At 50.1% G+C, this 14,666-nt stretch overlaps 1 protein-coding gene across 3 annotated transcripts in view; it reads right to left on the minus strand.

Moving 5' to 3' along the window:
• Positions 1-7,316: 7,316 nt before the first annotated feature.
• Positions 7,317-14,666, minus strand: part of PPARGC1B (PPARG coactivator 1 beta) — a 51,543-nt gene continuing 44,193 nt past the window's right edge. For all 3 annotated transcript variants that reach the window (XM_064161798.1, XM_064161797.1, XM_064161799.1), the window contains 2 exons: positions 14,150-14,304; positions 7,317-12,479 (listed from right to left, as the gene is read on the minus strand). In XM_064161798.1, the coding sequence (XP_064017868.1) occupies positions 12,376-12,479; positions 14,150-14,304 (259 nt within the window). In that variant the 3' untranslated portion in view covers positions 7,317-12,375. The remainder of the gene's footprint in view (positions 12,480-14,149; positions 14,305-14,666) is intronic.

Consider the following 14,666-nt stretch of genomic DNA (forward strand, 5'->3'; position numbering starts at 1 on the left):
GGCCGCGGAGGTGGCGGGGGCGGAGGTGAAGGGGGCGGGGCCGGAGCCGACAGCCCTTCGGCTCTTGACCGGAACGAGCCGAGCGAAGGGGCAGTGGCGGCGACGTCGGGGGTTGGGGCGTCAGTGTGGCAGGCAGGCAGGCTAGGCTATGGGCGAGAGGAGCGCTGGGGCACATGGAGCTCACTCGGGAACACGCAGCTGTGCAGGTCGTAGGCTGCAAGGAGTGCCAAAACTTTGCCCTGGCAACAAGTGGCAGTTCTGAAAATCGCTGTGGACAAGGTGGAGATCTGCTCAGCCTCGTGGCAGGGCTGTCCGAGGAGGCTTGAAAGGTTAAGGAGTATCAGCGAGGCTGACAGGAGATAGACTGGTGGAGCCAGGCCTTGTCTCCCTGTAACACAAATGGGGACGCCCACCTGATAGTACTCAGGATCACTTACTTCCTTAGGATCTAAGGAAGTTACTCTTTAGAACTCTCAAAACTTCCTGGCATGTCTGTTGGGGACTGAATTTTACATTTTCCACATTCACTCTCACTCAGAAAGAGTCTGTTCTTTTCTGGGCTGAGAGAAGTAGCTACTAACTTGGTGCGACTCCACAGGACAAAAACCCAAGATATTCCACTGATAGCAGAAAGGCCAAGTGACATAAGTGGACTTCCCCAGCACCTGGCCAGAATAATATTTGAAAGTAGTGCTTCTTGCCCCACGCTTGCTGAAGGCAAGCTGTTTCCTTATTCTGCACTAATACCTGTTGACAGCTACATTGCCCCAGTCCCTTTAAGGGTGGGTGAGAAAAAACAGTTTGTGTGCTTACTGCCTCCACCAAGCTTTCTTTACTGTTTGAAAGCAGCTGCGCTGTCAGAGGACACTGCCAACAGGTATGGTGTTGTCTTCAGACTAGAAGGGAACACTCTCTTTACTTAGTGCCAGGTCTTCTATCACTTTTACTGGTGGAGGAAGGCAAGTGCCAATTCTGCCTAAGCAGAGTGAATGAGAATTTGGAGACCTGCATTACATTTTCTGCTCTTTCAGAGCTTTTAGACAGGTATTTGTATGCTGGAAGCAAAAAATGGACACTCTGAGGCAATCTTCTAACCTTATTAGAACCACAGGCTAACCTAAAGGGATTTCTTGTTGTAAAGGAGAATAAATCACTCTAACATGGTCTGTATCTTTTTTGTAAGTATTTTGGAGACTGCAAACTGAGTAAGGTTAGAAGAAAACAACATGCATGTGGTGATAAGACAAAAGACAATAGTTTTAAACTAAATAGATTAGACATTAGGAAGAAATTCTTCATTATGAGGGTGATGAAACACTAGAATGAGTTTCCCAGATAACTTGTGGATGCCTCATCCCTGCAAGTGTTCAAGAATAGGCCGGATGAGACTTTCAGCAATCGCCCACAGCAGGGGGTTTGGAACTAAATGATCTTTAGGGTCCCTTCCAACTCAAGGCACTGTAGGAGGAAAAGAAAGCCAACAATCCCTACCAATCAGGAGGCATCAATTTATCAGCAACTTTCAAGCTCAGAGGTCCTTTGAAAACCAAGAAAATACTTCCTGGATTGGAAAGAAAGTTGTTCATCAGCCTCCCTCAAAGAAGTAACCTGGAAAATATCTGAGGAACCCACCCAGGAATTAAGAAGGCTACAGAGCCCTTAGTCTGGGGAATGGCAGAAGAAAACCTTATGTTGTCAGCTACTAGCCTCCAAGCATCCCTGAAGAGATACAGAACCTTGAAACAAACCTTTATTTCCTTTTCCTGTTTCAGCAGCTTTGCTATGCTTTGATTCAGTGCGTCTTCACTTGCTTTTACTGTTTCCAGAGTCTTAGGAAAAACACCCTCTGAAAATAACCAGAGGGAGATGTCAGAAAGGACTGACACATGTGCATAATTCAGCGGTGTTATGGAAATCCAAAAGGTAGCAAAAAGTTTGTTCACTGCGTGCTCTCAGGGCAAATCAATACATAAAAGTTTGCTGGAAGATTTAATGTCTGAACAAATACTATGATTATGAGCAGAGGAAAGACATTTTGAAACTGAAAACTGTTTACGTGCAGTAGTCACGTATTAAAGCTGCTTTCAGTGCTGACAGCTTCCTTTCTGTTATCCCATCATTAATTTTCTTTGCATAACTGCAGGTCAGGCTGATCTTCTGCCTGGAAGGGGCACCAAGGTCTAAAAGTATAGCCACACACACACTTAGTCCCACCAATGTGGTTTGTTAGGATGGGAAGAAAATGTTTTTAACATCTTGGTTTATATCTCAAGGGGCAAGCCCTGACGGAATCTGAAGCAAAAAGAGAATTATGAATCATTCACCTGGAGGAAACCAGATCCCAACAGCTCCAAGTGCCCAGTATCTCAGGATGGAGATATAGCCTTGCCCTGTGTCTGCAGATCTAAAACTCAGGAAATTACTTAACCCTGTGCTGCAGGCAGCTCTCTGTGTGGCATGCCCTCATGGCTTTGCCAGTGTAATCCATGTCCGGGCCACTACTCCAGCAGCTTCTTACCTGCGCTTGGCCAAAAGCTTCCTCCAGAGAAGTGATAGTGTGGTCCTCGTGGGAGCCCATGATACAGCGCAGCACGCAGATCTGTCTTGCAGTAGCACTCCAGCACTTTGCCATGCTGGGGACATCTCCTCTCATTCAAACCTCGAGCATCACAGGGCTCCATCAGGACACGGTCTTTCAAGGGGTTCTTTGTGTTGTGCTTGCTCAGGTGGTCTTGGCACAGGGAGGCCTTACAGCTCAGGCAGGTCTCCACAGCTGGCTGGGGCTCCTGAAGGCAGAAATCACACAGGATCACCTTGTCCGCCTGGCCTGAACTTTCCCTCTTACCTTCACGTTGCACTCCGTGGTTTTCCTTCTGCTGATGAGTGGCAGCATTGAACAGCTTCTGCGCTGTGCTGCGGAGCTGGACGTTGGGCTGCAGCTCCACATCGGGACCTGCTTGGACACAGCACAGCGGACACCTGAAAGGGTCCTGGCGGTTCTGCTGGCAGCCCCGTGCCTCCTGGGCACGCTCCTTGCAGAAGCTATGACCACGGCTCAGGGACACGGGACTGTTGTAAACGCTCAGGCAGATGGGACGGGTCACATCCTCCTCCAGCCCGGCCACAGCAGCCGGCTCGGCGTTGGTGCCCGGGCTGAGGCACAGGGCTGAGCGCCCCGATGTGAGAAGCGGGAAGCGATGGGAGCCTGCCTCACTCTGCGGGCGGCGCCCTGCTGATTCCTCCCCCTTGCAGGAGAGGGGGAGGTTCCCCTTTCTCCCTTCCCCAGCTGCTTGCCTCTCAGCCATCATGCTGGCCGAAGCCTTGCCCATCGCAGGGAGAGTCTCTTGCAAGCAGCTCTGGTGCCAGGAGTTTGGCCGCTGCAAGCGGAGCACCTCGGCTTAAACGGGAGGGCTGGATCTAGGAAACGGAGCCGCTGGTTTCCTTCTGTGCCCTGTGTAACTTTTCGTTATCCCAGTCAACCTGCTGTATTTCTTGGGATAACATCTAGCGATCCTCCATCCTTAAAGCCTGCCCTTGTGTTCCCCGGTCCTTTTCCCAGCTGCAGCACCGCCCTCGATATTTGAGTGCAGAGAAGAAAGCAGGAAGACTACAGCAAGTTTCCCTTTAGTCCCTTTTTGCTGCCCTTCAGCCGGGTGGGTACCATGGCCCAGCCCTCCTCCAAGAGCTCTGAAAGGGCTTTGCTCAGGGTTGCTTCCTCCTTGCCTCCTTGGAGCTGCCAAATCTTAGACTTCAGTTTGTCCTAAAACCAGGAGGGAATAAAATGTTCCTTCATTTCCAGAGCAGTAGAGAGAGAAGGATGGAGGCAATTAATTTTTCTGCATTAAAAGCTAGTCCTTTCTCTATCCTGCTATCCTAAGAAGCTGTTGGCACAAAGCGCACTGTCAGTTAAGTGTCCCAGCCAAAAATGACCCTCGTGAGCCCTCTGTGGAAGAGATCTTGCTGCCCAGGGTGTTTGCATAGGCTGGTGTTACTGGTCTGCTCTGGTTGCTCCTGGGGTCCTGAGGACTTGTTAAATATATATTACTTGAATGGAGCCAGACTCCTGCACTGCTGTCCAGGCAAGGACTCTGTACTTGGCTAAATGCCCAGAGAAGCAGTAGTTATTTTTGCTAGTTTACAAGAATTCATTGTACAAATCTTGAGACCTTAAATACAATATACAAATTAGCCTCTTAATCCTCTCTGACACATACCTGTGCTAAAGGTAGATACAATGATTCCCTCCATATCAGAGCACAAGCTCATTTTTGGCTTGCTTCCTAATGCTTTCTTATGACTGGCCTACCGAATGCTGATGCTTCTGATGCTGGTTGTACCTCCCAAATGATGTTTCTTGCTCTCATCCCTCATCACCATGTCTTTTACTGTTATTTTTCACCCTTCCATGGGGTTTGTGGCTTCTCACTTCACTACTGCTAATCCCTTTTCCACAGTTGTCTTCAACATGACTAACACTGCATGCAGTGCTCACCTGGCTCTTCTTTTCCCTCAAATCACATGAAACTGATGCTTTCCATTGCCCTCCTCCACCTCTTCTCGCACAGCCGACTTGGATTTACCTTTAGTGAAGGCAGCACCATCTGACTGCTGTCCTGCTGTGTGCATTGAAACCTCCAAATCTGGTGCTGCACGGGAGAAACTCTCTGTTTAATCTGCTTGGAGCTGCAGAAGAGCTTGCTCCCCATGGGAGCCTGTGGCTTGCTCTTGAGTTACTCACTGTGCCTGGCTTGCAGACACAGGCTGCGACAAGCTGCTGCTCCACCACTGCATGCTGTTGCAGCCAGCTGCACCCTTCCGGCTGCGCATGCTGCCTGAAAATTGCCTTCCTCTACCCTTCATTAATTAGGGCTCTTAATCCTTTCATTGAAGAATAATTAATTTCCTTAATTTCCTTCAGGTAGCCAGTAGCTGCTGGAAACTGCAGGTAACAGCCACTCTAAATATCCGCCAGTATCTCCTGGGCCACTTTTGGGCAGCCTGCCTGGCAACTCGTGCACAGCCACAGCCAAACAGGTTAACTCTTCCCTTTGGTCTCTTCCCACGCTGATGTGGGGGTTCTCCACATTGACAGCACTGAAGGGAGAGTAAATTCAGTAGCTGGGACAGAGCTTCTAGCAGAAGCACTGTAGAGAGAGCAATAGTTGTCAGTTGTGTTTATTTTTCTGTTTATTTTTTAATTGGTGTTGGTTGGGTTTGACTGATGCCAAAAATCCAGTAGAACAAACCTGGACTTCAGTTTCCTGTAAGGAAATTTGAAGCTGAACACCAGGAGTGAGGATGATTGGAGCAGCCTCCTTGCCTTCATTGCCTGAGTGCGTCAGGAAGGACCCCCACATGCCAAGGGGACTGCATGAGTTGCCTTTTCTACTGACTGAGCTGACTCTCAGCAGCTGGCAGTGATGAATGGAGATGGGGGTGGCAGTGAAAGACAGGGCTTTCACCCAGCAGTTTGCCCACTTAGCAGCGGTGAGCCAAATCCTTTCCCTGCCTCTCTCCAGGCAGACACTGCTATTTGGCAGACCTGCTGCAATGAAGACTTTGAGTGATCCAAAACCAGTGCAAGCAGACAGAGGTGACAGACAAGAGATGACAGGCTCCAGGGCAGTCTAACTCCTTTCTGTGCCACTCTCTAGCACACTCTGCCTGGGCAGTCAGCCTTCAGTGGTTTGGGGACTATAGAGAGGCTAGAGCATGATGTGCTTGTGTGCACTGCTGCAGTGTGGACAGTTGTCCTGACTTATTTTGCCCTCCCACAAGGCGAGAGAGCCTAGAGTAGGAGATGCTGCAGCCTCCCTTCCCTCTAGCAGCTAGACAGTAGCCATGTAAGCTACTACACATGTAGTGCCTGTGTGTGAAAAAGCTTTTTTTGTCACAGTTACACCAAAATGAAAGCTGCTGCATTGTGGAGTTTCTCCAAATGGCTGCAGGTAGTGGCTGGGACTAACGGAGCTGCTGAAGTGATGTCACGAGGCATAAACAGCTCCCTCCAGTCTTTAGGGCTGCAGAATGACACTTGGTAAGCAGTATTAGTCCAGGAAGTTGCCTGGGAACGCAGCACAGGCCAGGCCGGGAGGACAATCTTTAGCTGCAGGTCTGTCCCTCCCTGTAGGACCTTGTTTTGCATGCTCCCACTCCATCCTGGAGCCCTACCAGCCAGGGACCCTGCTTCCATGTTTCTTGTCCCACTTGTACCCATCCTGGACACCCAAACAGCAGCTGCTCCAGCTGCATCCCCACATTTGCTCCTTGCAATTTCATGTTTTAATCTGTCCTGGCACTGGAGGTGTCACTGTGCCCTGATGTATCTTAGAAAAATATTCCTGTGTGGTGGCCTTGAAGCCCATATTTTTGGAAAGCAGCTCAGAAACGGACTTCCTCTCAGTTCTTCACTCAGGGCACTGCAGTAGAAGGGCTGTGGCTGGGCTTCTGCCAGCTGTGCTGCAGAGAAGAGGGGTGGGTCTAGGGGAGCTGCCCAAACTGGCAGGAAGAAAAGAGCTGGGACACCTCAGCACTTTGCAGACCTCCTCTTTTCGGGCACTGAGATCCTCCCACCGGGCAGCACCACTGTGCTGTGTCCCACATAACTTCAGTGCAATGCCTCTGACCCGCTGAGCCCTTGCAGGGGTGACAGCTGGCACTGGGCCCTGCTGGGTGCTGCAGGGCAGCTGCCCCGCGTTGCTGCCAACTCCCTGGACTTTTCACCCAGACCCTTCCACAGCGTCTGATGACCAGGACACGCTGTGCTGGGAAACTGCGCTTGGGCCAGCTTGGTTGTGTCCTGGGGTGAGTAGGCTGGCTCCAGGGGGCTGCTCTGGTCCCGAGCAGCACAGACTATCCAAGTGCCTTCTTGAGCCGCACAGTTGCTGCATCACCACCTGGAGTCTTCCAGCCTTTCCCACACCTTTCTGGCAATTCAGCCCTTTGCTCTTCTACTGACACTGAAGCAAATTTGAGGTGTGTGTCCCACTTTGTTTTTCACCCTCCTGCTCTGGAGTGAGTCTTGTGTGGCATCAGCACAGCTCCCAGACTCTAGAGTACAGAGCCCAGACTTTTCCTGCATGTGTTAAACTGGAAGAAAGTACATTTTAAACAGAAATATGCAGGGATGTGTCCCCCACGCAAGCCACACCCCTGGCAGTGGGGCAGCACTGGTATGAGCAAGCTGGGGGGCTCTGCCACCCCATCCCTAGCCCACTGCTGTCCAGGCAGATGCAGGAGAGCACCTTCCACAAAGGAAAACACCTCTTCCCACAGCAGGTTTGTGCTGATAAACTAAAAGCATTAGCAGAACAGTCTTGTTCCTTTTTCTCTTTCCACTTTATAGTATATATGTTGTCGTTTAGTTATAGGCAGATCACTATTTACAGTACATGAGCGTAGAGATTCTACAGTCTTTTTGATGTAAACAAGTAACTCCACGGCAGGGGAGTCTGGAAAAAGAAGCCAGTTCTGAAGTATTTACACAATTTAAAATAGAACTTTTATACCCACGGGATAGATACAGGTCATACATTGAGCGATTTGGTTAAATTATCTATGAAACTATAGAATCTGACAATGTAAAAATACAAGAAAACGTTCTCTGGTTTTAGAAGGTAGACAGTTAAATCACACTAGAAATAAATCTCTCTTTTAAAAATAATAACAACCATAATAATAATGATAATAAAGGAAAGGCATAAGAATCCATGCCTGTCTTTTAAGGTTAAAGTATATTACATAAATAAGGACACAACGGAACGGAACTGGGCGGGGGGGGGGGGGCAGGGAAATTAAGTCAAATATAAAAAACCACTACCAATTAAAAAAATAAACCAAACCCAAACCAAACCAACAGATTAAAAACTTGATTCTTAATCACAGAGAGGTCAATTCTGCTACTTCTACTTACTCTGCAGGTAGAAAATTTGCAGAGTTAAGTAGAACTCATTCGGCTTGAAGCTGCGAGGCAGAATTGGCCCCTAATAATTATTAGCAGTGTCCTTTTACTTAAAAAAACAGAAGAAAAAGACAGAATTTAGCTTTTTTTTTTTAATATAAATATCAAAGCAGATGTGCCCCTTTTTAGGTGAAATTCTTACACCTTTCTCAAGAAATGCATCAATTTAGTCTTTCTCTTTCTTACATGCAAAAACACATTCCCTCCCCAACTCAGTATTTACCGCAGCGTGGCTCTTGGCTTGGTGCTGTACCACAGCTGTGGCTGTGGGCACTGCTGCCCCCACTGCCCCCGACCTCAGGGTGGGCAAGGGAAGAGGAATGAAACCCAAAGGCTGCATTTGGCTCTATTGCTTGAGGTTGTTGGGGATGGGACTACGATGCTTAGAATGGAAAGGGAGACAGGGCTCAGCTACAAATGATTTATCTCAGTATTTAACATACCTCCAAAAAGGAAAGGAAAAAAAAAAGGCAACAGAAAAAGAAAGGAAAGAAAAAGAAAAAAGGGGGGGAAAGGGAGGGAAAAGTGCTGGTCTGCAATTGCACCACTCCTTTGTATGGACCAGTGCTAAACTCAGACACTCAAGACTAACGTGGTGACTAAGCTGCCGCTTTGCCGAAGATGAGCAGTCCAACCAGCTGCGCTGAGTAGGAGTTGGGATAAACTTTTTCTTTGGGGCAGCTTTGAACATAAATCCCGGGATTGTCCTCTGCATTCAGCCCAGACACTCAGAAACATTTACTCCTTCCCAGAGAGCCCCAGCGACCTGCTGGACTCCAGCCACAAACTCAATACCCCACCCTGAACAATGAGCTTTTCTGGGGCGAATCTGTGCAAAAAAAGCCAAAGGGCATTTTATCAAGAAACTCTTCACATTCAGCAGTTCCCCACAGTACCCACAGGAAAATACTGGGAGACATTCTATGGTTATATAGCTTTAAAAAAATAAATCTCCTCCTTATTTACTTAAATGCCTACTGTAATCTACCCTTTTGCTCCCAGCTTCTCCTTGGAAGTAGTGCTCTTACGGGGTGCAGCTTCCTGGGGCTCTCGTGGTGCTGGGGTGCAAGGGTTCCCTTTTTGGGGTGCTCAGCTCTGAGCTGCATCCACACCAGAGCACCTGCCATGATACCCCAAGCTGAGTGGGATGTAAAGCTAATCCTTGAGGGGGATGCTCCCCAGCCAGTCCTGCAAAGTGCTGGTGCCTCTGGCTTCTCTGCTCAGCTCTTGGGCATTGTTTTGCTCCTCCTGCCCTGTTTCCCACTTAGCATCAAAGCCAGTCCCAGGCTGCTTAGGGAGAGAGCTTTCACCTGCCTCTTGTGCCCGAGCCTCCCTTCCTGCCTCTTTGCCGACTTGAGCATGGTGAGCTCAAGACACAGTTACATTAACCAAAAAGAAAATGAAGTGGAAACTTACTTTGCATCACAAAGCCTGTGTGAGGGATTCTAAACCCCACAGAATTGCACTTCTTGAGCTGAACACACTTCTCTCTCACCCACTTCTAAAAGCGAGCGGAAGCCCTCGGGGCTGGCAGCACACAGCCCCTGGGGCTGACAACATGTGCCCTCTGCCTTCCAGGCTGCAGTGATGGGCTGGCAGGCTACTGCTGCTCCTTGCACACATCTGTTCATAGTGCATAAATCCTGCAGAATTTTTTGGAGGGAAGGGAGGAAAACAAATCATCCCAACCTAACTGAAAAAAAAAAGAAAGGGGAAAATCCCCAAAGCCAAAAAACCCAACCCAATCTCACTTAGGGGCTTCAGGCACCACGAAGACCACTTATTGCATCTCTTCCTACCCTACAGGTGCAGTACTGATGGGCTCTGTGCAGGGTGAGCCCTCCCTTTCCTGAGCACTGATCTCCATATCCAGAAGCTGGGCATGGGCAGGGGCTGTGGGCTGACCCAGGACACCCAGCTGCAAGAAAATAATGTGAAATTTTGTATCTGGGTACACCATAAGCAATGCTTGGGAAGTGACTGAGTGATGCCCCCCGGAGAGGGCTCCCCCAGCTCTGTACAAACCCTTCCGCTCTGGCACACTTGATGCATCCCCAGCAGGACCCGGCTGCAGGGGCTTGGTGCCCCTGGCTGAGCAGGAGATGGAAGAATTCCACTGACTTAGCTTTTTGTTTGGTTGTTTTTTTTTGGATTGATCGTTTTCTGAAAAACATCAGCACAGCACAGGACAGTACTACCCACCCTAAATGTGTCGCTATATACATTCTACATAAGCTCTATAGCAATCACATGTAAACATCATCGTTGTGAGGAAATACTAGGACAGAAAAAGGCAAAGCTACAATGAGGCAATTGCCAATAGCAGATGCTCCGTCTCAGCCAGAGCTGCTCGTGTGTGTGAAGGTGGGATGGGAAGTGGGGGGAGGTTGTGGCAGGAGTTATGCCCAAACTCGCTGCTGAGACAGAAATGGCACAAGGACTGTTCCCTGACAGTAACTGTCACTGCAGTGGTCTGCGGACCTCACGCTGCCAAGCTGGGTGTCAGAGCCTCAGTTTCCCCGACAGCAGGGAGAAACAGCCACGGAGCTGTGCTGGTATCGGCGCTGCTGGCACTCCTGCTCCCACCAGAGACCAGCTGCATGCATGGCCCCACAGCCAGGGCCGCCTCGGCAGGGCACAGGCTCTTGGCACCACATCTCATGCAACTTTGGAGGCTTTGGTCATACTCCCTGCGAGACGAAATAGTACCCACACCAGGAAAATGAGAATAAAACCTCTACGTCATGTCAAGGGGAGACCCCACGAGACTCTAATCTAGCTATTGGCAGAGTTAAGGCTATAATATTCTATCTACAGAGGATGGCTGAATCCCTAGTGGTCTCTGAGTCAGAAAAACAAAAGGAGATGATGGCAATGGCTTGAGAAGCAGTGAGATTCCTGTTCCTTCAGGAGGATGGAGCCTCTGGCCAGCTCATGGTGGGATTTCCTCCAGCTGGTGCTGGGCTCTCCCCTACTCTCATCTCACCTGGAGATGGAGGGCAAGTTTGCAAGCAACTTTTGTGGTGGTGGTGCTGCTTGAGCGTGCCTTAAATCCAGCACTGCTTGGCAGCCCTGAGGGCTTCCATCCAGAGGCAGAGTGGGTAAGCATGCCATAGGGCACTGACGGGCATGAGGGATGGATCTCAGGTGCCAGCTGGGTGCTGGGGAATTGTATGGCTTATCAGGTACCGGACAGGGCATGGGCAGGGTGTCAGTAGGGTGGGTGTTTGGTGTGGCTCTGCCACTCTGGACTTTGGGCTGGCTGCCAGGGGGGGATCACGGATGGGTCTTCTTGTGCTGCTTGCTTTGCAGGGAGCAGAAGCAAACAAGAAGCAATACACTCCACCCGTCTGGTCTCCCAGCCACCCAGGGAGCCAGAGAAAAGCCAACTCCCTTTCTAGGACCTGGAGGTGCCAGTCCCCCAGACTATGCCACTAAGACTCACTGGATCAAGTCTGACAGGCTCCAGCCCCCTGGCCCTTCTCTCCTGTCTTCAAAGGCTGGAACAGCGCTGCCTGGCTGACCCCTGGGTGGTGTATCCTTCGGTGGCCCCTATCATTTAATCCTGCAGAGCCCCACGGCACGAATGGCACAGCACTGGTGTTCCCCACTGCCCATTGGCTCCACTGTGCACCAGGACTGAGCTTAACATTTGAGAGCCATGACCCAGGTGGGCTGGAGGGGCTGGGGCCATGTGAGCACGACGAATGGCTTTGAGAGCAAAGTGGGCGACCCACACAGACTGTCAAGCACCCTGGGTTGCCAGTGGGAAAGGGGGTGCCTCCATGGCCGAGGGGTGGATGCCAGCTCCGTGACTCTGCTCTGACCCCCCCATTTGCTGAGTGGCAAGTGCCTCATTACAGTGCATAGTTAAAAATCAAGGAAGCGGTACAATAAATCTGAATTACAGTACATCTGAGCCATAAATACTTCTGGTTTTTTTTAAGTATATACTTTTTTTTTTGTTTTTCTCTTCTTCTATTAAAAATTAGTTTATAATCCTGATTCTATTCACAATTAACAATTTCATCATCACACACTACAGACAAAAAAAATGTTATGGTGAACACAGCTGCAACTCCACAGCAGGAGCATGGGCAGGGCTGGGTGGTGTTGGAGGGGCAGGGCCCAGGGGTGGCTCCTAGGCTCACCCTGAAACAACCAGTCAGAAGCAGGGTGGGGGGACACTAACGTGTGGCAGTGAGACATCAACACCATGGGGACTCACAGACAGAAGCAGCTTTGTTCAATGTAAACATCGATCGAAGGGATAGCAGTCTCTCGCTCGCTCTCGCTCTCGCGCCTGTGCTCTCGCTCGCTCTCGCTCCCGCAGACTGAATAATTTCTTTGAAAACGTAAACATATTGGAAGTGCCTTGACTGAGGTATTGAGGTATTCCTCCAAGGTTAAGGCTGTTACCGATGCAGGCTTAGCTGGGCCTCCTGCAGCAAGCTGTCGAAATCCATGGTCTCGTACTTGCTTTTCACTGGAGCTGAGGAGGACTCCTCCGCGCTGCAATCTGGGGATAGCAGGGACACAAGGTAGCCGGGTCAGGGAGTAAGGAATGAGCAGAAAGGGAAACTGAGGCATAGCAGGGTCCCGTTTGCTGCCCTGCTACCCCTATGCTGCATTGCAGCATCGCAAAGCCAGCCTGGACAAGGCAGTGATGGCGAAAGGGAACAGGGACAGTGCTGTCTCCTCCCTCCACTGAAAAGGAGCTGTTGGGCAGAGGGGCTGTAGCAGTGCCCAGCTCAGCAGGTCATACACCAAGGACACCAATTTCCAGGTGCACAAAACTCTGTGGGATGCAGCTGAATTCCACAGGGCTGTCCCACAGGATCCACAGCAGTCACGAGGAGGGGGTGCCTGCCTGTAGTGCTCTCCAGCTCTCCTTCAGAAGCTGAACAAACAGTACCACCATAAAGCCTGGTAAAGTCAGCAAATGCCAGAAATAAGGCTGCCCAATTTATCATCAGCTTAACCCTTTTGGGTGTGTATCTCTGAATGAGCCATGAGTGGCACAGCTTCATTTCACCTCTTCCTGTGGATTCCCCATTCCACCCTGTGAGCAAAATTTTAGGAACAGATGCACAATGAAGGGGTGACTGCTAGTGCCTTGCAGCAGGTGAGGAGCAAGGAGAGGGGTTCTCCTATGTTGGGTGAGGCAGCTCTGGGGCCCCTCCCCAGACTGATGCACAGCCATCTGCTAACACCTTTATCATGGGGTGCTGCTTCCTATCTGTGCCCAAAATGAGAGGCCCTGGGATTTATTTAGAAGAACAACTTGCACACGCATTTGCATTTGCTCCCACAACCAAGGTCAGAGGGACTGCTTCTCTCAGCAGATGAAATACTGGAAGGTGCTAGAAGATTGGACTGGGCACCTAGAGATAAATCAAGACTTAGGGCTTTATTTCCTGAGCCTCAATCTCTCATGCATGAAGTGGGATATTAGCACCATTTCACTGCCTGCAGAGAGTACAGAATGAGGGTGTAGTGTTTGTGAAACACCCACAACAGTAAGGGCTGAGTGAAGCCTGGATCACAGCTCTCTGTCAGGACTACCCTATGGTTCCACTCCTGTCCTTCAGCTCAGGCTGCAGTCCACCACTCATGAAGGGATGGGTCTAGTCAGACTGATTAATGTGGTCACTGAGGCAGGAAGTCTTGCAGAAGCCCACACAGCACAGAAAGAGTTAATGCAACCACAGCACATTTCAGTGCTTCATTTAGGCTCAGAAGTGTATATGCAGTGTAATGAATCTGTCCTGTGGAGCAGCAAACCACCTAGATCACCTCCTGGGCTGAGAAGTTGCTGACTGCTTTCTCTAACAACAGGGAAGGGACATCTCTGCTGAACGGCATCCAGCACTGTGTAGAAACACAACAGAGACAGGATGGGCTGTGGTCAGCTGAGCCACATCAGTCCTGGTTTGTGATGCTGTTCTGCAGCCAATGCACTGCAGGTCCTCACAGCAGCTGCTTTTCTTTGCTCCCCCTCAGTTTCCTAAACCATCTGACTGAACTAAGAGCAGCTACATGAGCCATAGGAGAGCTGGTGACCCTTTCCTGCAAGCTCTAGTGACATTTGGGATCCTTGCATGACAAGGAGGCAGCACTGCAATATGCAGTTACAGCTCTGAGCTGATAATCCAGATGCTTTGGAAAAAGCAGCTCCTGCTTTCTTACCCAAGTCAGCATATCTGGTCCAGAAGAAGTGCCCAAGGCCACCAGAGCTGAGCTGGAATGAAGGCTCGTTCCTCTTCCTTAGCAAGGTGCCATTCTTCAGAGATAAGGCGGCATGCTCTGAATACCGGTAGGTGATGAAGCCATATTTATCTCCCCTGAGCAACCAGAGAAAGAATTCAGGACATCATGGGCCTTGCAGTCCCTTTGATGTGGCTCTGCCCAGCACTGCACCCTCAGCACTCCATCCTGCCATCCCTACATCCCATTGTTCCTCCATCTTGCTATCCCTCCAACCCACAGGCCCTCTCCATGCCCTTGGACCTGGGGACACACTGTATGTCCTCACCCAAAGCACTGAGACCATAGGCTAGGCTGACCAAGGTGTTTGGCATGGGACAGAGCACTTCATCCCACCAGTGCAACCACTCTTACACATGAATAGCTGGATGCAGGGGCGACACCGCACTGCCTGGCAGTGCCAGTACTGCTGAAGCTGCAGATTGCAGCTCACTTCCCA

This window comes from Pogoniulus pusillus, chromosome 22 (assembly GCF_015220805.1).
Source record: "Pogoniulus pusillus isolate bPogPus1 chromosome 22, bPogPus1.pri, whole genome shotgun sequence".
NCBI lineage: Eukaryota > Metazoa > Chordata > Aves > Piciformes > Lybiidae > Pogoniulus > Pogoniulus pusillus.